Source organism: Oncorhynchus nerka, linkage group LG6, assembly GCF_034236695.1.
Source record: "Oncorhynchus nerka isolate Pitt River linkage group LG6, Oner_Uvic_2.0, whole genome shotgun sequence".
In the NCBI taxonomy this organism is placed as follows: domain Eukaryota; kingdom Metazoa; phylum Chordata; class Actinopteri; order Salmoniformes; family Salmonidae; genus Oncorhynchus; species Oncorhynchus nerka.
Genome location: NC_088401.1, coordinates 52,884,967 through 52,912,642, shown reverse-complemented (window position 1 = coordinate 52,912,642; position 27,676 = coordinate 52,884,967). Strand labels below are relative to the sequence as shown.

At 45.8% G+C, this 27,676-nt stretch overlaps 1 protein-coding gene across 1 annotated transcript in view; it reads right to left on the bottom strand.

Moving 5' to 3' along the window:
• LOC115130619 (dystrophin-related protein 2-like) overlaps window positions 1-26,950 on the bottom strand; it is a 118,755-nt gene extending 91,805 nt beyond the window's left edge. Inside the window, exons 1-2 of the mRNA XM_065019665.1 lie at window positions 26,862-26,950; window positions 15,556-15,712 (exon numbers count right to left, since the gene is read on the bottom strand). Of these exons, the coding sequence (XP_064875737.1) occupies window positions 15,556-15,712; window positions 26,862-26,950 (246 nt within the window). The remainder of the gene's footprint in view (window positions 1-15,555; window positions 15,713-26,861) is intronic.
• Between the last annotated feature and the right edge of the window lie 726 nt (window positions 26,951-27,676).

The window sequence follows — 27,676 nt, the reverse complement described above, 5'->3', positions numbered from 1 at the left end:
TTGTCCTCAACAGCTAATCTCCATTCACCACTCGACTTATGCTAGGTAAAAAACTGTAGCCTATATATTAGTACGTTATTAAACTAAAGTGAAATACACTGACTGCACAAAACTTTAAGAACATGACGTAGACTGACCAGGTGAATCCAGGTGAGAGCTTTGATCCCTTATTGATGTCACCTGTTAAATCCACACATGGATTGTGTGTGCCATTCAGAGGGTGAATGAGCAAGACAAAATATTAAAGTGCCTTTGAACGGGATATGGTAGTAGGTGCCAGGTGCACCGGTTTGAGTGTGTCAAGAACTCTACACCTTGTAGAGTCTATGCCCCGACAAACTGATGCTGCTCTGATGGCAAATGGGTATATTGTCAGGAAGAGTTGGAGGTGGAGGAAGCTGTGGAGCCATTATCCTGGCGACGCTTGTGGAAGGGTAAGTAGGCTCTTGCACGCTGAGCTAGCTGGAGCTCGACATCATCATCGCTGCTGGGCTTGGCAGCGGCCTCGGTGGTTTGATACTGCTGTTGCTGCCAATCGCTTGCTTTCTCCTTTTGGTTTTGTTTGGGTACCTTGGCGAAGCCAATTTTTGATATCCATCGTATCAGTGGCAGATTAGCTGGTTCGAGCTAGTTAAATAGACTAAGGCTAATAACACTAACCATTTTTATAGCTAGCTAAGAAGCTAACTCAACTCTGTAGTCGTGGGGCGTGAGGAAAGCAAAGCAGCGTCAACTGTAAACTTGACTCCACCATTATAAATCAAAATAGAATATTACAGACGGAGGCATATCACGTTATTCACTTAGCCTACCACAGGAGTCATATCTAGGGATATGGCGGTCATGACATTTTGTCAGCTGGTGATTGTCAAGGAAATAACTGCGTTCTCACGGTAATTGACCGTTAATTAGCATAAACACATTTAGCATCTCCTGGCTTCCAAGCATAGCCTACAAGCTACTGGTGTAGAACTTTGGAACATCTACATTTTAAAAAGTCTAATAAATCCATGTAATATAGCCAGTGGTGGAAAAAGTACCCAACTGTCATACTTGAGTAAAAGTAAAGTTACCTCGAAGAAAAATTGCTCAGGTAAAAGTGAAAGTCACCCAGTAAAATATTACTTGAGTAAAAGTTTTAAAGTATTTGGTTTTAAATATACTTAAGTATAAAAATAAAATATAATTGCAAAAATATATTTAAGTATCAAAAGTAAAAGTATAAATGATTTCAAATTGCTTTTATTAAGCAAACCAGACGGCACAATTATTATTATTTGTTTTATGTAAGGATAGCCAGGGACAAACATAATTTACAAATGAAGCATTTGTGTTTAGTGAGTCCGCCAGATCAGAGGCAGTAGCAATAATCATGTTGTCTTGACAAGTGTGTGAATTGGACCATTTTCCTTATGTGCTAAGCATTCGAAATGTAACGAATACATTTGGGTGTTAGGGAAAATGTATGGAGTAAAAAGTACATCATTTTCTTCAGGAACATAGTGAAGTGAATGAAAAGTTGTCAAACATATAAATGGTAAAGTAAAGATACCCCCCCAAAAATAGTTAAGTAGTACTTTAAAGTATTTTTACTTACAGTTGAAGTCGGAAGTTTACATACACCTTAGCCAAATACATGTTTTTCTAACAATTCCTGACATTTAGTTCCAGTAAAAATTCCCTGTTTTAGGTCAGTTAGGATCACCACTTTATTTTAAGAATGTGAAATGTCAGAATAATAGTAAAGAGAATGATTTATTTCAGCTTGTATTTCTTTCATCACATTCCTAGTGGGTCAGAAGTTTACATACACTCTTTAAATTGTTTAACCTGGGTCAAAAGTTTTGGGTAGCCTTCCACAAGCTTCCCACAATAAGTTGGGTCCTCGTCCGGACCCGCAGAAGGCAACTAGGAAACCTTCAGTTACCATAAATATTACTCGCCAACATGCAATCATTGGACAATAAACTAGACGAGGTACGATCACGAATATCCTACCAACGGGACATCAAAAACTGTAACATCTTATGTTTCACGGAATCGTGGCTGAATGGCGACATGGATATTCAGCTAGCGGGATACACACTGCATCGGCAGGATAGAACAGCACACTCCGGTAAGACCGGGGGGGGCGCTCTGCGTATATTTGTAAACAACAGCTGGTCACGAAATCTAAGGAAGTCTCTGGATTTTGCTTGCCTGAAGTAGAGTATATTATGATAAATTGCAGACCGCACTACTTGCCTAGAGAGTTCTCAGCTATACTTTTCGTGGCTGTTTATTTACCACCACATACAGATGCTGGCACTAAGACCGCACTCAGCCAGCTGTATAAGGAAATAAGCAAACAGTAAACCACTCACCCAGAGGCGGCGATCCTAGTGGCCGGAGACTTTAATGCAGGGAAACTTAAATCAGTTCTACCAAATCTCTATCAACATGTTAAATGTGCAACCAGAGGGAAAACAATTCTAGATCACCTGTAATCCACACACAGAGATGCGTACAGAGCTCTCCCTCGCCCTCCATTTGGTAAATCCGACCACAACTCTATCCTCCTGATTCCTGCGTACAAGCAAAAATTAAAGCAGGAAGCATCAGTGACTCGGTCTATAAAAAAAATGGTCAGATGAAGCAGATGCTAAACGACAGGACTGTTTTGCTATAACAGACTGGAACATGTTCCGGGATTCTTCCGATGACATTTAGGAATACACCACATCAGTCACTGGCTTTATCAATAAGTTCATTGAGGACGTCGTCCCCACAGTGACTGTACGTACATACCCCAACCAGAAGCCATGGATTACAGGCAACATTCGCACTGAGCTAAAGGGTAGAGCTGCTGCTTTCAAGGTGCTGGACTCGGAAGCTTACAAGAAATCCCGCTATGCCCTGCGACGAACCATCAAACAGGCAAAGCGTCAATACAAGGCTAAGATTGAATCATTCTACACCGGCTCCGACGCTCGTCGGATGTGGCAGGGCTTGCAAACTATTACAGACTACAGAGGAAAGCACAGCCGCGAGATGCCCAGTGACACAAGCCTACCAGACGAGTTAAATCACTTCTATGTTAGCTTCGAGGCAAGCAACACTGAGGCAAGCATGAGAGCATCAGCTGTTCAGGACGACTGTGTGATCAAGCTCTTCGTAGCCGATGTGAGTAAGACCTTTAAACAGGTCAACATTCACAAGGCTGTGGGGCCAGATGGATTACCAGGATGTGTGCTCCGGGCATGCGCTGACCAACTGGCAGGTGTCTTCACTGACATTTTCAACATGTCCCTGATTGAGTCTGTAATACCAACATGCTTCAAGCAGACCACCATAGTCCCTGTGCCCAAGAACACTAAGGCAACCTGCCTAAATGACTATAGACCCATGGCCCTCACGTCCATAGCCATGAAGTGCTTTGAAAGGTTGGTGATGGCTCACATCAACATCATTATCCCAGAAACCCTAGACCCACTCCAATTTGCATACCGCCCAAAAGATCGACAGAAGTTGCAATCTCTATAGCACTCCACACTGCCCTTTCCCATCTGGACAAAAGGAACACATATGTAGAATGCTATTCATTGACTACAGCTCAGCGTTCAACGCCATAGTACCATCAAAGCTCATCACTAAGCTAAGGAACCTGGGAGTAAACACATCTGCAACTGGATCCTGGACTTCCTGAAGGGCCACCCCCAGGTGGTGAGGGTAGGTAGAAACACATCTGCCACGCTGATCCTGAACACTGGAGCTCCCCAGGGGTGCGTGCTCAGTCCCCTCCTGTACTCCCTGTTCACCCACGACTGCATGGCCAGGCACGACTCCAACACCATCATTAAGTTTGTTGATGACAAAACAGTGGTAGGCCTGAACACCGACAACGACGAGACAGCCTATAGGGAGGAGGTCAGAGACCTGGCCGGGTGGTGCCAGAATAACAACCTATCCCTCAACGTAACCAAGACTAAGGAGATGATTGTGGACTACAGGAAAAGGAGCACCGAGCACGTCCCCATTTTCATCGACGGGGCTGCAGTGGAGCAGGTTGAGGGCTTCAAATTCCTTGGTGTCCACATCAACAACAAACTAGAATAGTCCAAACACACCAAGACAGTCATGAAGAGGGCACGACAAAGCCTATTCCCCCTCAGGAAACTAAAAAGATCTGGCATGGATCCTGAGATCCTCAAAAGGTTCTACAGCTGCAACATCGAGAGCATCCTGACCAGTTGCATCACTGCCTGGTACGGCAATTGCTCAGCCTCCGACCGCAAGGCACTTCAGAGGGTAGTGCGTACGGCCTAGTAGATCACTGGGGCAAAGCTACCTGCCATCCAGGACCTCTATATCAGGTGGTGTCAGAGGAAGGCCCTGAAAATTGTCAAAGACCCCAGCCACACCAGTCATAGACTGTTCTCTCTACTACGGCATGGCAAGCCGTACCGGAGTGCCAAGTCTAGGACAAAAAGGCTTCTCAACAGTTTTTACCCCCAAGGCATAAGACTCCTGAACAGGTAACCAAATGGTCACCCGGACTATTTGCATTGTGACCCCTCCCCCAACCCCTATTTTACACTGCTGCTACTCTCTGTTTATCTTATATGCATAGTCACTTTAACTATACATTCATGTACATACTACCTCAATTGGCCCGACCAACCAGTGCTCCCGCACATTAGCTAACCGGGCTATCTGCATTGTGTCCCACCACCCGCCAACCCCCTCTTTTTACGCTACTACTACTCTCTGTTCATCATATATGCATAGTCACTTTAACCATACCCACATGTACATACTACCTCAATAAGCCTGACTAACCGGTGTCTGTACATAGCCTTGCTACTCGTATTTTCAAATGTCTTTTTACTGTTTTTACTGTTTTTACTGTTTTATTTCTTTACTTACCTACACACACACACACACACACACACACACACACACACACTTTTCTTTCTCACGTGACAAATAAACTTTGATTTGATTTGATTTGTTTCTTGTCCAGGCTGCACACACTTCATCAGTCTCTCATTCACAATTAGATTTTTTAAAATCCATGGCCTTTGCAGCCAAAGTGGTCGTTGTGCCCTTGGAATTAATATAATAATTACAATTCCCTTCTCTCTGTCATGCTCCAAAATACCTCTCACTCACATGGCGCTCTCAGATATCTCAATTCTTATTCGCCAATGCCCGTCACATGATCGGGCCCTTCTCAGAGGTATCTCAGCTAAGATGTAGGCTACAAGTGAAGACAAACGCAATTGCGAGCCTCCCTCTCATTGAATTCCGAGGCGCATATTGAAGATGTTAGAAGAACTGCATACTTTCGTCAGCCAACAAGAGGAGTAGGCCTAATGAACAGAAAAAGCACTAGCCTATGTCAATCTACTAACCCCCATAGTACAAAAGTTGATCTATTATATTGGTCAACTTGTCCTTCTGTGCAATAAATAAATATTGCAAACATACTCTTGGATAGTTGTGGGATGCGATAGATCCCAAATGAATACAACCACTAGCATAAAAAAAAGCAATGAGGCTGATGCAACAGGTCGGAACGTTTAGCTTAAAATGTTGATCAACTATTAGGCTGTTTCTTCACATTATAAGTGCAAAAAATCACACAAGGCAGTAGGCTTTGAGCGTGAATGTTCCAAAATGCAACAAATTAGCGGGAAAACACCGTTCTCAAAAGTTAACACAAATGTGATTATGCTTGTAATGCTTTATTATGAAGGTGCATTTATTTGGTGAAAATTATCTTCCCCAAATTTGACATTTGTTTGCCAGTGAATGTTGGTCAATCCAACATCTGCATTGGCATGTAGCATTTACGGTGATATGGCCTCTGCAGAAGTCTGGGCAATCATTTTTTTCCCGCTTTACAGAGTAGCGCAGAGCTGTTGTGAAGTAAGTTGTCAAGGAAGTGAGTTTGTGTTTATACAGGACCTAGCGCCCTCACCTACCGTCAACCAATCATGTCAATGCGGAGCAATACTGAGCCCTATGCAAAATTACAAAATTTGAGAGGCACACGACAATGCGGTAAGGAGCTCAATTTGGCACGCCGTCCATACACCGCCTCCGACCACATTTTCGGATCAAGCATAAATTGTCTCTTAGGCACTACACCGGTTGTAAAGCAGATTAATGTGCTTAATGTTAAGAAGTTATTTGTCCACTTTAGTTGTGACACAAACCTTATCAAAACATATAGGCCTATGGGCTAGGCTACATGAGGTGTGCAACTAGGATTTGAAAAAGTTTTTTAAAAAGCATTCTCTGTTTCTTGCCTTACTGAACACGCTGGGCATTATTATTGATAATAAATCATTGATGCTCATCATAGGCTAATATAATCACCAATCAGACTATTCTTAATTTAATGTTGTCTTACATATACTAAATAATATGTTTGAAATTAGTTTTGATTTAGAATGGACCATAATAATGCACCTATCTCAGAACAGGGGCACGGAAAAAATAAATACATGTCATCTATGCACTTAAATAGCGAATGGAAGACGCTTTTCCCGTGGTTCATTTTCATACCAGTCAGGCAGGCTATACTCCGGTTGTAAAGCAAAGAAATTGCCTTAATATTAGGAAAGCTGATAAATAAATATAGTAGGCCTAGTCTATAGAAAGCTAATGGCATCCTCCTCTTTTTAATAGAGGTAATCAAAACTCTGTTTTCTCACACAAATGCATAGACTATAGAAATGTTGCGCAACATGAGCTCATGGGCTCTCATGAAGTGTTTGATTTGATTTTTGAAAACATTTGCATTGATGTCAGAGTGATTAGAGGGACAATAGAGTGCTGAGTACCAGGCAGTTAGCAAGTTTGGTAGGCTACTAATGACCATCAGCAGCATCAGAGCTTGAAGCCTAATTACGCGACTAAACGGTCACGTGGAATTTGAATGTGGTCATGACTGCCGGTGCGGTGGTAATATGGTCACTGTAACAGCCCTATTCATTGCTAACCACCTCAGTGGCTTTCCATAGCTCCCCTACACACATCGCAGCTAGCGCTGTCCCGCTGTCCCAGTGCAGAGAAGATTTAGATTTTGCGCCAACGTGTCACTTAATCATTTTAACTTTTTTGCGATTTTTATAAAGGGACATAAAACTAAAACTGAGAGGGCACACGTTTCAACTAAGCCCCCTTTTGCTCCCTCGTGGAGCCGGGACAGGGTTTCCCCTGTGGTGAGCGGCGCAGTGGCGACTGTCTTTCAGTGGCTATTAAACCCCATGACTGCAGCCAGTCACTCCCTGATAACACCAGCCTCCCTCCTCACTGACGGAATTAAATACGGAGCCCCACTGAACTGGCATATACCACTGATGCTTAGCAAACATGCAGAAATGTGTTCTGTGCAGGAGATGTGGTTTCTGATAAGATTTCCTGGTGAGGTTACTAAGGAAACTCAGATTTTAACCCGCTTGTTTCATTTTTTTCTGAGTGAGCGGTTGGTACCCAAGGTGGGATTGCGGGTTTACTTCCCTCCCTTAGGCCTCCGCTGCGTTAAAACTTTAATTCCAGCTAAATTTCACACTGAGGGGTGCCGTCTTTGGCTGAAGGAACATTAAATATAAAGACTTCAGATCCAATTAGGCTACATTATGCATGATGGAGGAGGAAGAGTCAGAGAAGGAAATGGTTTCATTGCCCCTCCAAACATGTTGACGGTCCCCTATTTATTTCTGGGGCCCCCAGAGACCCCATTACACTGAGCTTTCTCAGAACACATGGCGCTTGTAACGTCAGGGAAGGGGGTTTGACTCCAGGGTCCACCCATTCGTAAAATGTATGTACGCATGACTGTAAGTCGCTTGCGATAAAAGCGTCTGCTAAATGGCATATATTATTACAATTCTTTTTAGGTTCATTATTACTTCATCCTCCTCTCTTTTCTCTGGATGAATAGATTATGCACTACACACACACCTATGGAACACTACACACACACTTATAGAACACTACACACACACTTATAGAACACTACACACACACTTATAGAACACTACACAGACACTTATAGAACACTACACACACACACTTATAGAACACTACACACACACACTTATAGAACACTACACACACACACACACACTTATAGAACACTACACACACACACGTATAGAACACTACACACACACACACTTATAGAACACTAAACACACACACTTGTAGAACACTACACACACACTTATAGAACACTACACACACACTTATAGAACAATACACACACACACACACTTATAGAACACTAAACACACACACTTATAGAACACTGCACACACATACTTATAGAACACTACACACACAAACTTATAGAACACTACACACACTTATAGAACACTACACACACACTTATAGAACACTACACACACACACACTTATAGAACACTACACACACACACACTTATAGAACAATAAACACACACACTTATAGAACACTAAACACACACTTATAGAACACTACACACACACACTTATAGAACACTACACACACACTTATAGAACACAACACACGCACACTTATAGAACACTACACACACACACACACTTATAGAACACTACACACACACTTATAGAACACAATACACAAATCAAATCAAATCAAATTTTATTTGTCACATACACATGGTTAGCAGATGTTAATGCGAGTGTAGCGAAATGCTTGTGCTTCTAGTTCCGACAATGCAGTGATAACCAACAAGTAATCTAACTAACAATTCCAAAACTACTGTCTTATACACAGTGTAAGGGGATAAGGAATATGTACATAAGGATATATGAATGAGTGATGGTACAGAGCAGCATACAGTAGATGGTATCGAGTACAGTATATACATATGAGATGAGTATGTAGACAAAGTAAACAAAGTGGCATAGTTAAAGTGGCTAGTGACATAAGAATGCAGTCGATGATCTAGAGTACAGTATATACATATGCATATGAGATGAATAATGTAGGGTAAGTAACATTATATAAGGTAGCATTGTTTAAAGTGGCTAGTGATATATTTACATAATTTCCCATCAATTCCCATTATTAAAGTGGCTGGAGTTGGGTCAGTGTCAATGACAGTGTGTTGGCAGCAGCCACTCAGTGTTAGTGGTGGCTGTTTAACAGTCTGATGGCCTTGAGGTAGAAGCTGTTTTTCAGTCTCTCGGTCCCAGCTTTGATGCACCTGTACTGACCTCGCCTTCTGGATGATAGCGGGGTGAACAGGCAGTGGTTCGGGTGGTTGATGTCCTTGATGATCATTATGGCCTTCCTGTAACATCGGGTGGTGTAGGTGTCCTGGAGGGCAGGTAGTTTCCCCCGGTGATGCGTTGTGCAGACCTCACTACCCTCTGGAGAGCCTTACGGTTGAGGGCGGAGCAGTTGCCGTACCAGGCGGTGATACAGCCCGCCAGGATGCTCTCGATTGTGCATCTGTAGAAGTTTGTGAGTGCTTTTGGTGACAAGCCGAATTTCTTCAGCCTCCTGAGGTTGAAGAGGCGCTGCTGCGCCTTCTTCACGACGCTGTCAGTGTGAGTGGACCAATTCACGCACACTTATAGAACACTACACACACACTTATAGAACACTACACACACACACTTATAGAACACTAAACACACACTTATAGAACACTACACACACACTTATAGAACACTAAACACACACTTATAGAACACAACACACGCACAATTATAGAACACTACACACACACACACTTATAGAACACTACACACACAAACTTATAGAACACTACACACATACTTATAGAACACTACACACACACTTATAGAACACAATACACGCACACTTATAGAACACTACACACACACACTTATAGAACACAATACACACACACTTATAGAACGCTACACACACACATACTTATAGAACACTACACACAGTTATAGAACACAATACACGCACACTTATAGAACACTACACACACACTTATAGAACACAATACACGCACACTTATAGAACACTACACACACACTTATAGAACACAATACACACACACTTATAGAACACAATACACGCACACTTATAGAACGCTACACACACACATACTTATAGAACACTACACACACACTTATAGAACACTCCACACACACTTATAGAACACAATACACGCACACTTATAGAACACTACACACACACTTATAGAACACAATACACGCACACTTATAGAACACTACACACACACACTTATAGAACACAATACACACACACTTATAGAACACAATACACGCACACTTATAGAACACTACACACACACTTATAGAACACTACACACACCCTTATAGAACACAATACACGCACACTTATAGAACACAACACACGCACACTTATAGAACACAATACACACACACTTATAGAACACTACACACACACACTTATAGAACACTACACACACACACTTATAGAACGCTACACACACACATACTATAGAACACTACACACACACTTATAGAACACTACACACACACTTATAGAACACAATACACGCACACTTATAGAACACAACACACGCACACTTATAGAACACTACACACACACACTTATAGAACACAAGACACACACTTATAGAACACTACACACACACTTATAGAACACAATACACGCACACTTATAGAACACTACACACACACACGTATAGAACACAACACACACACACTTATAGAACGCTACACACACACATACTTATAGAGCGATGCGCACGCACACAAGCACACACACGCACATGCACGCACACACACAAACTGAAAGGGACACTTCCCCACGCACTGAAATACTGCAGAACAAATCCACTTAAGATCAATAACTCACATTTCTTAAACCCTGTAATTCTCCACAGAAAACTCCATACAATTTCCCTCTCCGCTTTGTCTGAAAAGTTTTAGAGCAACGTCACACTTGGGGAGTGGGAGCTTCTTAGATTATAAAGGAATATTGCATAAAAATGGGGACATAGAGAAAAGAAAGGGATGGTGGGAGGAAAGGGGTGAGGAAGGAGGAGGGTGGAGTGTAGAGGAGGGGAGGGAATCTATTGTGATTTTAGCAGGTATATACTAAGTAACAAAATGGGTGGGAGGGAGGGAGGAAACAGCACAGTGGGCTATAATCTCTTAGCAGTAGATAGAGAGATAGAGAAATTAGCAGGAGAGAGAGAGAGAGAAAGAGAGAGAGAGAGAGAGAGAGAGAGAGAGAGAGAGATGGTGTGTGACTATGGTTTTTGTCCTGTTAATTTGGAAGCTGATTTCACAGCAGCAGTCTGTGGCAGGGGGGGGGGGGGGGTGAGGACCACTCTCACTGTCAATACGGCTCTCTCTCCTCAGAGACACACTGCACAAACTGACAGCTGAGAAAATTGGAACGTAGGTGGAAAGAGCATTCTGCTGTAGTACAGGACCAATTATGGTGTGTGTGTGTGTGTGTGTGTGTGTGTGTGTGTGTGTGTGTGTGTGTGTGTGTACAACACACATCTGCCTTCCTGCCTGCCTGTTTGTGTTTGGGGGACATATCATACCAAATGGAGATGTTTTTACCGGGAAATGGATTAAAAAAAAACTGAAACCATTGCAAGGAAGGATTTTGTCAATGTTCATCTACAGAATAAGGACGAGTGCAGAACAAGCCCCTGAATGTGAGAGACTCTATCTCTCCTCCTCTTATATTCTGCACCCGGCATCTGCTTGTTTGGCTCCACAACTCTCAGCTTTCAACTAGTTGAATTCCCCTCTCCATCAACACAGAGCAGCTGGGGCTTTTTAACATGTCAAATAAAAAGATTTCAGCTGAACCACTCTTATTTAACGACAGTTCAGGGTATCTTTTATAGATTCACCACTGGGTGGTTTTAACCAGTGGTGTAAAGTACTTAAGTACAAATACTTTAAAGTACTACGTAAGTCGTTTTTTGGGATATCTGTACTTTACTTTACTATATATATGTTTGACAACTTTTTCTTCACTACATTCCGAAAGAAAATTATGTACTTTTTACTCCATACGTTTTCCCTGACACCCAAAAGTACTCGTTACATTTTGAATGCTTAGCAGGACAGGGAAATGGTCCAATTTATGCACTTATCAAGAGAACATCCCTGGTCATCCCTACTGCCTCTCATCTGGCGGACTCACTAAACACACATGCTTCATTTGTAAATTATGTATCCGTAAATTTAAAAAACAAGAAAATAGTGCAGTCTGGTTTGCTTAATATAAGGAATTTGAAATTATTTATACTTTTGATACTTAAGTATATTTTAGAAATTACATTTACTTTTGATACTTAAGTATATTTAAAACCAAATACTTTAAAACTTTTAATAAAGTAGTATTTTACTGGGTGACTTTCACTTTTACTTAAGTCATTTTCTATTAAGGTATCTTTATCTTTACTCAAGTATGACAATACAGTACTTTTTCCACCACTTACTTTCAAAACACTCCACGGCCATTTTGTTGGTCCCGAACAGCCAGGGTCTTAAATCCTGAAATAGAGTCGTTATTTTGATAGATGGCCAAATTAAGAGAGCCTCAAATCGAAGTGGTTGCTAATTGAAAGTAGTCCCTTTGGAGGGAGGGTTTAGGTATGTACTGCTCTCAAAGTGCTTACTTCCCTCTATCCTTAATGTTACAGATGGGCTAACATTAAACTAAGGTTAGTGTCAAAGCACTAAAACATAACCTAGTGGCCCTATTCATTCCAAACAGGTAAATAACCAGTTTCTAGGGAGAGACAAAGTGTTACTGGTTTGTGCTGTGAAGGCATCTTTGAATTTGTTTGATCAATACGAGTCAACTGGATGGTAACTCAAACACACATTCCTGCAGCTCGGCATGAATGATGGTTTCCACTCAAGCAATTTGTAACTATAGTTCACTGTAGTTACTGTGTATCTGCCTATAGTAAATTAATTAAATCACACTTTCTATAGAAGCCATGCAATGAGTTGAATGTTCCTTAGTGCCACAGAAAAAAATGGGAGGGTAGCTCTCCAGGAACAGGGTTCGAGAACCCTGCCTTGTAAGAAAATCCTAATTATTACCTACCATTTTGTCACCTAACCAAAATAGAGAATAAACAGCCTCTATGGCCAGGGTGTGACAAAATGGTAGGGTGGGCATTCTATGTTCTTTTTTCTATGCTTTTGTATTTCTTAGTTTTTTGACGGGTATGGTTCTCAAGCAGGGACAGCTGTCTGTCGTTGTCTCTGATTGAGAACCATACTTAGGTAGCTCTTGCCCACATGGGTTTTGTGGGTAGTTGTTTTCTGTTTAGTGTTTGTATCACCTATCAGAACTGTTTCGGTTATTCCTTTTGTTACTTTGTACTTAGTGTTCAGTTCTATTTAATAAATATGAACACGTACCACGCTGCATCTTAGTCCTCACCTTCTTCCACCAACAGCCGTTACAGAACTACCCACCACCAACGGACCAAGCAACGTGCTAAAAAGTAGGAATGGACATGGGAGGACATTGTGGACGGGAAGGGATCCTACACATGGGAGGAGATCCTGGCTGGAAGGGATCGCCTCCCATGGGAACAGGTGGAGGCAGCCAGGAGAGCGGAGGCAGTAGGAGAAGGGAACCAGCGGTACGAGGGAACACGGCTGGCAAGGAAGCCCGAGAGGCAGCCCCCCCCCCAATTGGGGGGCACACGATGAGGGTGGCGGAGTCAGGTTGGAGACCTGAGCCCACTCCCTGTGCTTACCGGGGTAAGTAGGTGACAGGTCAGGCCCCGCGCTATGGGGTGATGTGCACTGTGTCTCGGCCGAGTATTCACAGGCTGGTGTGCTCGGTGCCAGAGTCCCGCATTTGCCAGATGGAAGCTGGCATCCAGCCAGACTGCCAGTGCACCTCCACGACCCTGTGTATCCGGTGCCTCGGCCAAGGAAGAGGCCGCCTGTTTGTCTCCCCAGCCTGGTGAGTCCTGTGCCTGCTCCCAGAACCAAGTCTCCCTCCAGTCCGGATCTGCCAGAGCCACCCTCCTGTCCGGAGCTACCAGAGCCGCCCTCCTGTCCGGAGCTGCCAGAGCCAACCCTCCTGTCCGGAGCTGCCAGAGCCGCCCTCCTATCCGGAGCTGCCAGAGCCGCCCTCCTGTCCGGAGTTGCCAGAGCCGCCCTGCTGTCCGGAGCTGCCAGAGCCGCCCTCCTGTCCGGAGCCGCCAGAGCCGCCCGTCTGTCCGGAGCCGCCAGAGCCACCCTCCTGTCCAGAGCCGCCAGAGCCGCCCTTCACTCCGGAGCCGCCAGAGTCGCCCTTCACTCCGGAGACGCCAGAGTCGCCCTTTATCCGGAGCCGCCAGAGTCGCCCTTCACTCCGGAGCCGCCAGAGTTGCCCTTCACTCCGGAGCCGCCAGAGTCGCCCTTCACTCGGGAGCCGCCAGAGTCGCCCTTCACTCCGGAGCCGCCAGAGACGCCCGTCAGTCCGGAGCCGCCAGAGTCGCCCTTCACTCCGGAGCCGCCAGAGTCGCCCTTCACTCCGGAGACGCAAGAGTCGCCCTTTACTCCGGAGCCGCCAGAGTCGCCCTTCACTCCGGAGCCGCCAGAGTTGCCCTTCACTCCGGAGCCGCCAGAGTCGCCCTTCACTCTGTAGCCGCCAGAGTCGCCCTTCACTCCGGAGCCGCCAGAGACGCCCGTCAGTCCGGAGCCGCCAGAGTCGCCCTTCACTCCGGAGCCGCCAGAGTCGCCCTTCACTCCGGAGACGCAAGAGTCGCCCTTCACTCCGGAGCCGCCACAGTCGCCCTTCACTCCGGACCAGCCAGAGTCGCCCTTCACTCCGGAGCCGCCAGAATCGCCCTTCACTCCAGAGCCACCAGAGTCGCCCTTCACTCCGGAGCTGCCAGAATCGCAGCCCCTCAGTCCAGAGGCACCCCTCAGTCCAGAGGCGCCCATCAGTCCAGTGGCGCCCTCTACGAGGGTCTTCGGTCCGGGGCCCGCTGCGAGGGTCCCCGCTCCAGAGGTGCCACCTAAGTGGGCCAAGACTGAGGTGGAGCGGGGTCCACGTCCTGCACCCGAGCCGCCGCCGTAAAGAAGGCCCACCGGACCCTCCCTTTTAGAGTCAGGTTTTGCGGCCAGAGTTGCAGCTTTGGGGGGAGGGGGGGTCGTGTCACACCCTGGCCATAGAGAGGCTTTTTATTCTCTATTTTGGTTAGGCCAGGGTGTGACTAGGGTGGGCATTCTGTGTTATTTTTTCTATGTTTTTGTATTTCTTTGTTTTTGGCCGGGTATGGTTCCCAATCAGGGACAGCTGTCTGTCGTTGTCTCCGATTGAAAACCATACTTAGGTAGCTCTTGCCCACATGGGTTTTGTGGGTAGTTGTTTTCTGTTTAGTGTTTGTATCACCTTTCAGAACTGTTTCAGTTATTCCTTTTGTTACTTTGTATTTAGTGTTCAGTTCTATTTAATAAATATGAACACGTACCACGCTGCATCTTGGTCCTCACCTTCTCCCTCTGAATGCCGTTACACATTTTGGCTTTTTTCAGTGTTTGTGTGATGTAGCTTTTGAAAGGGGCCCAACACAGTACCTGGTGGAACTCCCTCTGGTGTTGGACGGCCCCCACGTCACCCCCTATGGGCAGCTGCTCTGACAGCTCCTCGTCCTTGGCCGTCAGCCATTCTATGATCTCCTGCAGGGAGAGCTGCAGCTTCCCACTGTTGTCTGAGAACGCCTCAAGCCGCACCCTGCGGACAGACAGACAGACAGACAGACAGACAGACAGACAGACAGACAGACAGACAGACAGACAGACAGACAGACAGACAGACAGACAGACAGACAGACAGACAGACAGACAGACAGACAGATAATAACCACAGTTAGGCGATGGCTGCTCATGATCCCCAATACATCTACCACCATTTATGACATTTGTAAACTGCCGTCCCACAATCCCCAGTGTCAACTGAGTATCACTTAATGTTACAGATGCCTCTTTAAAAACATGACAACAGACAAAGTGTATGAGATGATGAAGGAATGTATGGGATATTCAATCAGTACTGTGTAAGTACAAATTATGTGTCACTGCTGGATGAGTTTCTTTGACATTAATCGATATGATGCAATTTAATATCCTTTCCTGTGCTGCGGCGTTTACATACCATTTTTCTAAATTCTGCATATATCAACACATATGCAAGCTAAAACATTAAATCAATCATACCCGGTGTATATTACCATACACGCAAGACAATGTGAGACTTTACTCCGAATAACTACCTCTTGCAGAGAGGGTTGGAGGAATAAACTCTGAATAAATAAATCCTAGAATGTATCTCTTTGCCACCTGCCAGAAGTGTGAGGGATTGTCTGGGCGAATCAGGGGAGCTCCATCAGGAGCACAGCTGGGTATGGGGAGGACGGGGGGAGGCAGAGTGTGAAAGTGCCCCAGTGTTTCAATTACACACTAGATCCCCAGCTTGCAGCTACCACTCAAAATATCATTATTTCTGCAGGATGTCATTCCCCACCAGTGTCAAAACACGGACGGAGAGTGGGAGAGAAAGAGAGAAAGAGGGAGGGAGGGAGGGAGAGAGAGAGAGAGAGAGAGAGAGAGAGAGAGCGGGAGGGAGAGAGAGCGAGAGAGAGAGAGAGAGAGAGAGAGAGAGAGGGAGAGCGGGAGGGAGAGAGAGAGAGAGAGAGAGAGAGAGAGAGAGAGAGAGAGAGGGAGGGAGGGAGAGGAGAGAGAGAGAGAGAGAGAGAGGGAGGGAGGGAGGGGGAGAGAGAGAGAGAGAGAGAGAGAGAGAGCGGGAGGGAGAGAGAGAGAGAGAGAGAGAGAGAGAGAGAGAGAGAGAGGGAGGGAGGGAGGGAGAGAGAGAGAGAGAGAGAGAGAGAGAGAGAGGAGAGAGGGAGGAGAATGTGTGCCGTTTGCCACAGCTCTGACTGCAACAAAGCTGCCGATATGTGAGAGGAGGGAGGCACATTGCAGAAATGCTAGTCAAGGTGATGTGGTGGCGGGCACTCTGGAGAAAGCCTTTGGTACTAATAGAACACTACTGTCACTGCCGATACGTCGACCAGGTCAACAAGTGAACAAGAGGTAAGTGCTCTAGCAGGTACAAAATAAAAGGAGACAAATACCCAGCAGTTTGAAGAAATCACAGCAATTGTGTATTGGGTTTGCCGTTTCCTGCGGAGACAATGGCACTCTGGCTTTTTATTTCCTGTGACATCTCCTAGACACTGATTAGTTGACAAAGAAGAGAGTTGGAGTGTCTTTTAAAAGCCCTCAAGGAAGGAAGTTTGCGATTGGGCGGGATAGCATGCGTGTTTGTGCGGTGCATGCACGTGTGCGTGTGTGTGTGTGCTTGCGCGTGTGCATGTGTGTGTGTGTGCTTGCGCGAGGGCGTGTGTGTGGTTGAAAGAAAGAGACAGATAGAATCTGTCTGTATGCGTACGTGTACAGTACCATATGTCCAAAGTCAAACCTGTGTGTATTTGAGCGTACTGTCCCCAATCCCCTCTGCCTACCCTCCAGCTCAGTGGTAAATGAATCAGAGCAAAGGCTATGGTGTCATGTGTGGCCCCAGCAGAACAGGCTCTAGATCAGATCCATTGGTTCAGAGGGACACATGTGGCCTATACCCCCTGGGGATCCCCTGTCCTCTGCCCAGAACATTACCACTGACCCGCAGCCAACACAGGGCAGTAGCACACACCTGTGTGTGTGTGTGTGTGTGTGTTCACTGAGCAGGAGAACAAACAGCTCTCTGCCCTGTCACACTGACACACACACAATAAGTTGCTCTCCACACACACACACACACACACACACACACACACACACACACACACTTTGAGTACTTCCACACACCAAGGCACAGCACTCAGCTTGGATGGAAGCGTGGCTGATTTGCATCAGAGAGCCGGCCCTCTAATACCTCTTAGTTAGTACGTCCATCATCAGAGAGCTTTATTGGGGCGCTTCAAACGGCCACAAATCAAGCCTCAGCCTCAGCGCCCTCTCAGCGTCCTCTCACAGACACCCATCACATCACATCCCCAACTTTCATTTCACAGTGAAGGCGAGAAAAATAGAGAGCCGCGCTGTTGTAATGGAATCATTGCCACGCGCCAGGAGCTGCCTGCTACAGCTCCAGACCAGCTAGACCCAGGCTGGGATAAGCTGAGCTGGGCTGTCAGTAGAGAAGGTATGGCGACCGACGAGGTCTGGAGGTATTTCATCCCCGTTGAGCACACTAGGATTAGTTATGGACGCTTTCTGCTGCCATCTCAATGCAGATGGCAGCAGAAATTGAGATGGCAGATGCCAAGGAGGGAGACAAGTAAAGGAGAAGGAAGAGAGAGAGAAGAGAGAAAATGTGACTCTCAGTGACCCCCTAATGAGGCGACGTCAGTGTGGCGTGGCTGTTGCCACGGTGACAGTAGTCGAGTGATGTTACAGTCACAGTCACACAGGGCATTGACTTTACGCGTGTGCACAATAGTGTGTGTGTGTGTGTGTGTGTGTGTGTGTGTGTGTGTGTGTGTGTGTGTGTGTGTGTGTGTGTGTGTGTGTGTGTGTGTGCGTGTGTGCGTGTGTGTGCGTGTGTGTGTGTACCTGTGTGTGTGTACCTGTGTGTGTGTACCTGTGTGTGTGTACCTGTGTGTGTATGCGTGTCTGTTTATGTAGACCTAAGTGTGAGCGCATATGTATACGCGTACCTGTGGGCGCGTATCAGCCCATCGGCTCAATATGAGCCATCAGGTTTCATGACAGGGCTAAAGGTCATCAATAACAATGGCCTAATGAGACGTGTAGCTGGGATGTGTAGTCACTTGGGCCGTGAGGTAGACAGACAGGCTTGTTTCCTCCACACAGGACAAATAGAACCCGCTCCATCAGGATCAAAAACAACATATGATCACAAAAAAAGAAAACCAAAGGAAGTGATTTCCCTCTGTACAACATGGGCTGCAGAGGCAGACACTAAACGTCACATTTCTTCCTTGCTTCAGTGTCACCTCCGATGGAAATAAAGGACAAATAGAAATCAGGTTGGGGGATTATCGTGAGGAGGTCGCTTTGTGGTTCAGCGATTCATTAATGCATAAGTATTTTTTTTAGGAAGGAGGGAGAGGGAGGGAGGGAGAGGGAGGGGGAGGGAGGAGAGAGAGGGGGAGAGAGAGAGAGGGGAGGGAGGGAGGGAGGGAGGGAGGGAGGGAGGGAGGGAGGGGGAGGGAGGGAGGGAGAGAGAGAGAGAGAAGAAAGAGAGAGAGAGAGAGAGAGGGAGGGAGGGAGGAGGGAGGGAGGGAGGGGGAGGGGAGGGAGGGAGAAGAGAGAGAGAGAGAGAGAGAGAGAGAGAGAGAGGGAGAGGGAGAGAGAGAGAGGAGGAAAGCGTGCCTGCGGTTTGTGTCAGGAGCATTGTCTTTGAGGCTTGTGTCTTTTCTCCCCCTCCTCTCCCATCCTCCTCCTCCTCCCCATTACCCTTGCAGATATTTCATAACAGGCGTTGGACCTCTGTTGCACTTGGCGGCTTTCAACTAAATGTTTAAAATAAACAGACAGAGACTGAAGTAAAGGCAAAGACAGAGGCAGAGTCAGAGATTGGGGCAGAGGCAAAGACAGAGATTAGGGTAGAGACTGGGGCAGAAACTGGGGCAGAGGCAGAGGCAGAGGCAGAGACTAGGGACTATGGGGAGCGGAACTGGGGAGCCCAAAGTCTTAAAATATATAGACAGCCTCTCTCTTCCCCATAGTGCTCCAGTGACTCATCTCCCTCATTAACCTGCATTCACTGGCTCTCTGTATGAATCACACTCTTGTTGAGTACAAACTGGCACACACACTGATGCATGCGCACACGCACACGTGTAGGTTATGCAAAAAATGCACAGAGGTGCACATGCTTGACGACACACACATTGAAACATGCTATTATACCGTATACAGTATGTACTATTAAATGAGATGCTCGTTGAGTGTAGGCTCAGGTGCACACGTATGGAGCACGCACACACACACACACACACACACACACACACACACAGATGTGGAGGATGTCAAGGACAACTTGTAGACAATAGATGAAAAGGCTGCGCAGGGTCTTCTGGGAATGAGAGACATTTGAAGGTAACACAGTCTGGCAGGTAGATGTGAGGGCTCTATTGCTGGTTAAATTGACACAGAGACAAGCTGAGACTAGCCCCCTCTCCCAACACACATGCATTCAGGGGGGCTGTGTCCACCTCTGTGTCTGCATCCTGGTACAGATGTAGGATCTTAATTTGATCACCCTGTTGCAGGATAACTTTGAAAGGCTTCTGAAGTTTGTAATATCCACTTTGAAATTTCAGACTTGATTTCTCCTAACAAAATCAACCCCCTACCAAAATAAAAAATGAATGGTATGATGCCGAAACGTATGCTCTGTTGCTTTTTGACTTTCATTAGCATGTTGCACTTTCACTTTTTGTATTCTTTTGAGCATGGATTCAATTAGTTATACTATTTTTGCATCTCGGCCTCCTTGGATTATTCCTTTTCATGGTTTTGAGTGCGAGTAATTTTTGAACTCTACAGAGCTGTACAGTTTTTCTCCCACACACTGGCCACTTTTCTTTCTAGCCTGTGCACAAACCCTCATACTAGCTTTCTAATGAATTATAATCCACATAATAATTCACATTTCCTGTTGCTGCAGGACTCTTTTCCTGTTGTAGCAAACTGGCTCAAATTAAGATGCTTACATCTCTGTGCACATCGGTGAATTACCGGCAATTCAAAGAGACGCTCCAAAACCTAACTTCCTCCACTTTGTTTCTAATCTCACCAAGAGCGTGTGATTTGTTCTGCACCCCCTGATGGAGAGTGCCCCTACACAGCTCTGTCCAGTTTCATTCCTAGAATCTACACAATGAACAGCGAGTGGCCTGGTGTTTTTAAGCAATAAGATCAATGGGGGTGTTGTATATGGCCAATATACCACAGCTAATGGCTGTTCTAAAGCACAACGCAATGCGGAGTGCCTGGATACAGCCCTTAGCCGTGGTATATTGGCCATATACCAGAGTTGCCTTGTTTCTATTATAAACAGGTTACCAACATAATTAGAACAGTAAACAATTTGTTTTGTGTCATACCCGTGGGATATTTAAGCAATAAGGCCCGAGGAGGTGTGGTATATAGCCAATATACCACGACCAAGGGCTGTTCTGATGCACGACGCAACACGGTGTGCCTGGACACAGCCCTTAGCCGTGGTATATTGGCCATGAATCACAAACCCACGAGGAGCCTTATCGCTATTATAAACTGGTTACCAATGTAATTGGAGCAGTATAACTAAATGTTTTTTTCATATCCGTTTTATACAGTCTGATATGTGTCTCCTGACCCCTCCTGTCTCCTGTCTCAGCCTCCAGTATTTATGCTGCAGTAGTTTATGTGTCGGGGGGCTAGGGTCAGTTTGTTATATCTGGAGTACTTCTCCTGTCCTATTCGGTGTCCTGTGTGAATCTAAGTGTGCGTTCTCTAATTCTCGCCTTCTCTCTTTCTTTCTCTCTCTCGGAGGACCTGAGCCCTAGGACCATGCCCCAGGACTACCTGACAAGATGACTCCTTGCTGTCCCCAGTCCACCTGGCCGTGCTGCTGCTCCAGTTTCAACTGTTCTGCCTTATTATTATTCGACCATGCTGGTCATTTATGAACATTTGAACATCTTGGCCATGTTCTGTTATAATCTCCACCCGGCACAGCCAGAAGAGGACTGGCCACCCCACATAGCCTGGTTCCTCTCTAGGTTTCTTCCTAGGTTTTGGCCTTTCTAGGGAGTTTTTCCTAGCCACCGTGCTTCTACACCTGCATTGCTTGCTGTTTGGGGTTTTAGGCTGGGTTTCTGTACAGCACTTTGAGATATCAGCTGATGTACGAAGGGCTATATAAATACATTTGATTTGATTTGATATACTACGTCTTACAGCCAATCAGCATACAGGGATCACAAGTCCTGGTTTATAATATGAAATAATGAATGGCTCCCTAATTCCCTGTTGAGTGTTCCACCCCGCTACGAGCCTGCATGGTACCATTCCCAAAAGATGCTGGAGCTGTGTCCCCTCCGTTTCTCTTAAACTTCATCTCCCGTCCCCTCCGCTGCCCGTATGAAGCCAATGATCCCAAGCTGGAACAGGAATTATGTACAGTTACACACTCTAGTTTGCCCCGAGTAGAACGAGACAGGCGAATCGACTAACATGGTTAAGCGAGGCAACTCATTAGGGAACCAATAAGAACATTTAAACACAACCCCCTGAGGCTACCAAAAGCTAATTCTGACACTAAAGAAACTATATTTACTGACAATGACATCCCACCCACACCAACTGACTAGATGATTGATGTCTGAATGATCCAATAATATTTAAGTTCTTCCCACCTCTACTATCCCATTGGCCCGAGGGCTATTTTCACACTTGACCCTTAACTAATGTTGGATAGAAGGTCTATTCAGGAATCATTATCATGTAATTGGAGCGCAACAGAGCCTGTAGAGGCTAGGCCTAGTCAGGAGATACTGCAGGGAAGAGCTGGTGGAGGATCAAGTGGAGCACAACACTGACTGTAGTTAACACTGACTGTAGTCAACACTGACTGACTATAGGGGGTACTGCCAGGATATGAGAGAGGAGGGGGGTGGGACATACAGAGAGAGGGGGAGAGAGAACTACAGAGAAAGAGAGAAAGAGAGAGAGAGAGAGAGAGAGAGAGAGAGAAAGAGAGAGAGAGAGAGAGAGAGAGAGAGAGAGAGAGAACTACAGAGAGAAAACTACAGAGAGAGAGAGAGAGAAAGAGAGAGAGAACTACAGAGAGAGAGAACTACAGAGAGAAAGAGAGAGAGAGAGAGAGAGAGAGAGAGAGAGAGAGAGAGAGACATAGAGAGAGAGAGAACTACAGAGAGAAAGAGATAGAGAGAGAGAGAACTAGAGAGAAGAACTAGAGAGAGAAAGAGAGAGAGAACTACAGAGAGAGAAACTACAGAGAGAGAGAGAGAGAGAGAGAGAGAGAGAGAGAGAGAGAGGATGATGGAAAGGGACAAGAGTGAAAAAAACTACTGAGAGCCCTGCTATAACCCAGCCAGAACCCTGCTATAACCCAGCCAGAACCCTGCTATAACCCAGCCAGAACCCTGCTATAACCCAGCCAGAACCCTGCTATAACCCAGCCAGAACCCTGCTATAACCCAGTCAGAGGCCTGCTATAACCCAGACAGAACCCTGCTATAACCCAGCCAGAACCCTGCTATAACCCAGACAGAACCCTGCTATAACCCAGCCAGAACCCTGCTATAACCCAGCCAGAACCCTGCTATAACCCAGTCAGAGGCCTGCTCTAACCCAGACAGAGGCCTGCTATAAACCAGACAGAACCCTGCTATAACCCAGACTGAACCCTGCTATAACCCAGACAGAACCCTGCTATAACCCAGCCAGAAACCTGCTATAACCCAGCCAGAGGCCTGTTATAACCCAGCCAGAACCCTGCTATAACTCCAACATAGCCATACTATAACCCAGCCAGAGAACTGCTATAACCCAGACAGAATCCTACTATAACCCAGGCAGAGACCTGCTATAACCCCGACATAGCCATACTATGACCCAGCCAGAGGCCTGCTATAACCCAGCAAGAACCCTGCTATAACCCCGACATAGCCATACTATAACCCAGCAAGAACCCTGCTATAACCCCGACATAGCCATACTATAACCCAGACAGAGACCTGCTATAACCCAGACAGAGACCTGCTATAACCCAGACAGAACCCTGCTATAACCCAGCCAGAGGCCTGCTATAACCCAGCCAGAGGCCTGCTATAACCCAGCCAGAACCCTGCTATAACCCAGCCAGAACTCTGCTATAAACCAGACAGAACCCTGCTATAACCCAGACAGAGCCCTGCTATAACCCAGGCAGAGACCTGCTATAACCCAGACAGAACCCTGCTATAACCCAAACAGAACCCTGCTATAACCCAGACAGAGCCCTGCTATAACCCAGACAGAACCCTGCTATAACCCAGACAGAACCCTGCTATAACCCAGACAGAACCCTGCTATAAACCAGACAGAACCCTGCTATAACCCAGACAGAACCCTGCTATAAACCAGACAGAACCCTGCTATAACCCAGACAGAGCCCTGCTATAATAACCCAGACAGAGCCCTGCTATAACCCAGACAGAACCCTGCTATAACCCAGACAGAACCCTGCTATAACCCAGACAGAACGGAGAATACAGAGACTTGCTCAGAGGGTCTGGCCCTCACCCCGACACAGTGGATCAGAGAACAGGAGGGTGGCACTCTGAAATCATCCCAGCCATGCCATGTCTCCCTCCCTCCACGGGCACATACTGTACATTCCCAGCGTGCCAGTCTGGCACCCACGTCACCCCCAGAGGGAATTCCACACAGGCCACAGTATGTCAGTGTTACACACACCACCAGAACAATAGTCCACTGTTGCAAGGGCATAACAAAGATAACCTCTATAAACTTTTGTATCATGATGATGAAGAGGATGATCAGTAAGGTGGGCCTAACCGAAAGGCTTGGGACCATTCGGCCATCAATTCAGTTAGTCATTCAAATTGCATTGCTCACACACATTAACACGGTCTCGTTCAAACGAGTAGCACTTTCCTCAAAGCTCTAGGCACGTTACGTTATACGAAGGGTTCATGTGTTGCATCCACCTGCAATAGTAGCTCATCTGATGTATTACCTGTTTTATCACCACGCCCGAGGAAATCAGGTGTGTTCCCATTCACATCCGTAATCATCTAGAGTTCATTATGACAGCCATGTCTAATCAGGTGTGTTCCCATTCACATCCGTAATCATCTAGAGTTCATTATGACAGCCATGTCTAATCAGGTGTGTTCCCATTTACATCCGTAATCATCTAGAGTTCATTATGACAGCCATGTCTAATCAGGTGTGTTCCCATTCACATCCGTAATCATCTAGAGTTCATTATGACAGCCATGTCTAATCAGGTGTGTTCCCATTCACATCCGTAATCATCTAGAGTTCATTATGACAGCCATGTCTAATCAGGTGTGTTCCCATTCACATCCGTAATCATCTAGAGTTCATTATGACAGCCATGTCTAATCAGGTGTGTTCCCATTCACATCCGTAATCATCTCCGTAATCATCTAGAGTTCATTATGACAGCCATGTCTAATCAGGTGTGTTCCCATTCACATCCGTAATCATCTAGAGTTCATTATGACAGCCATGTCTAATCAGGTGTGTTCCCATTCACATCCGTAATCATCTAGAGTTCATTATGACAGCCATGTCTAATCAGGTGTGTTCCCATTCACATCCGTAATCATCTAGAGTTCATTATGACAGCCATGTCTAATCAGGTGTGTTCCCATTCACATCCGTAATCATCTAGAGTTCATTATGACAGCCATGTCTAATCAGGTGTGTTCCCATTCACATCCGTAATCATCTAGAGTTCATTATGACAGCCATGTCTAATCAGGTGTGTTCCCATTCACATCCGTAATCATCTAGAGTTCATTATGACAGCCATGTCTAATCAGGTGTGTTCCATCATTCACATCCATGTCTAATCAGGTGTGTTCATTCACAGAGTTCATTATGACAGCCATGTCTAATCAGGTGTGTTCCCATTCACATCCGTAATCATCTAGAGTTCATTATGACAGCCATGTCTAATCAGGTGTGTTCCCATTCACATCCGTAATCATCTAGAGTTCATTATGACAGCCATGTCTAATCAGGTGTGTTCCCATTCACATCCGTAATCATCTAGAGTTCATTATGACAGCCATGTCTAATCAGGTGTGTTCCCATTCACATCCGTAATCATCTAGAGTTCATTATGACAGCCATGTCTAATCAGGTGTGTTCCCATTCACATCCGTAATCATCTAGAGTTCATTATGACAGCCATGTCTAATCAGGTGTGTTCCCATTCACATCCGTAATCATCTAGAGTTCATTATGACAGCCATGTCTAATCAGGTGTGTTCCCATTCACATCCGTAATCATCTAGAGTTCATTATGACAGCCATGTCTAATCAGGTGTGTTCCCATTCACATCCGTAATCATCTAGAGTTCATTATGACAGCCATGTCTAATCAGGTGTGTTCCCATTCACATCCGTAATCATCTAGAGTTCATTATGACAGCCATGTCTAATCAGGTGTGTTCCCATTCACATCCGTAATCATCTAGAGTTCATTATGACAGCCATGTCTACAGACCTATCATATGGAGCTGTGGCGTCATTGATTGGAGTCTTAATCATAACGAAGCTCAAGCAACCAACCATTGCCTCAGCAACTGTATCATAAACACAACGTCAATTACAGACTGTACTCGGTCTAGTCCTTCGACTTTTTTGTTGTCGTAGAAAATATAATTACCTCGACTGGTGTGACTCACTGAGAGAAGAAGTTCTTAATGTTCTTCATGTCAACCTTCAGAATCTGTGAATTACCAAGCTTGTCAACGTGTTTCAACGCACTGAGCATTCAAACGTAGGTTAGTAATAATCATTCAGCATTATGCCTTACAGATACTCTCAATGTACAGTGCCTACACACACAATGAATGCTGATCGCCACAAAGAAGCTACAGTCGTCTACACAGGACCATGGTTGCAGTGTGGTTTCTATGGTGACAGGCAGAAGCAGGAGAAGCAGGAGAGGCCTTGGCCAGTTAGTCATCAGGAGGACTTTAACTCCATAATTTCTCCTCCTCCTCTTTCTATATCTGCCATTGGAACAGAGGCTCCAACACCACATATCCATCAAACCCTGACAAGCCATTATAAAAACCAACCTCCACTTGTCCAGGAGTTGGCACTCAGTCCTGTACACATCTCTCGGGGACATCTCTTGGCTTTCACGCTCCACTCGCTCTCCACTCATGACTGTTGTTGTAGCGATCTGTCTCTCTCTCGCTGTGGGCCAAATGATGTCAGAAGGGGTTGAGTGTGTGTGTGTGTGTGTGTGTGTGTGTGTGTGTGTGTGTGTGTGTGTGTGCGTGCGTGCGTGCGTGCGTGCGTGCGTGCGTGCGTGCGTGCGTGCGTGCGTGCGTGCGTGCGTGCGTGCGTGCGTGCGTGCGTGAGTGAGTGAGTGAGTGAGTGAGTGAGTGCGTGCGTGCGTGCGTGCGTGCGTGCGTGCGTGCGTGTGTGTGTGTGTTGGTGGGTTCGCCTGGGTGTGTGTGTCTGTGCAAGCGTATGTGTGTGCTACCACTGCATGACATCCATAGAGATCTCATTACAATACGCTGCAGGGAGAACTGTCTTAACCAATATCCCCACTAATATATTCCTTCCTATGTCCCCTCTGGATGAATTGGGATGTTCGGGGTCAAGCTAGTAATTAAGGGATGCCAGCTGAATTGAAGACATACCAATGATATGCCAGGCATGGGCGCCTTCCAATTAAGCATCAAAGCAGTACTACAGTTGTTCCTAATTGTTTTGCCTATGCAGACCTCTCAAGTATAAATTGGGGGGGGGGGGGATCAGTATTAACCCACATATTATCCATAATGGCTTGGCCCACTCTGAGTTGGAAGAGAACATTTCATTTCGTGACAGCACATTATAGAGACAATGGTTTTTTAATTGTGGGAACAGCAGTGAACAA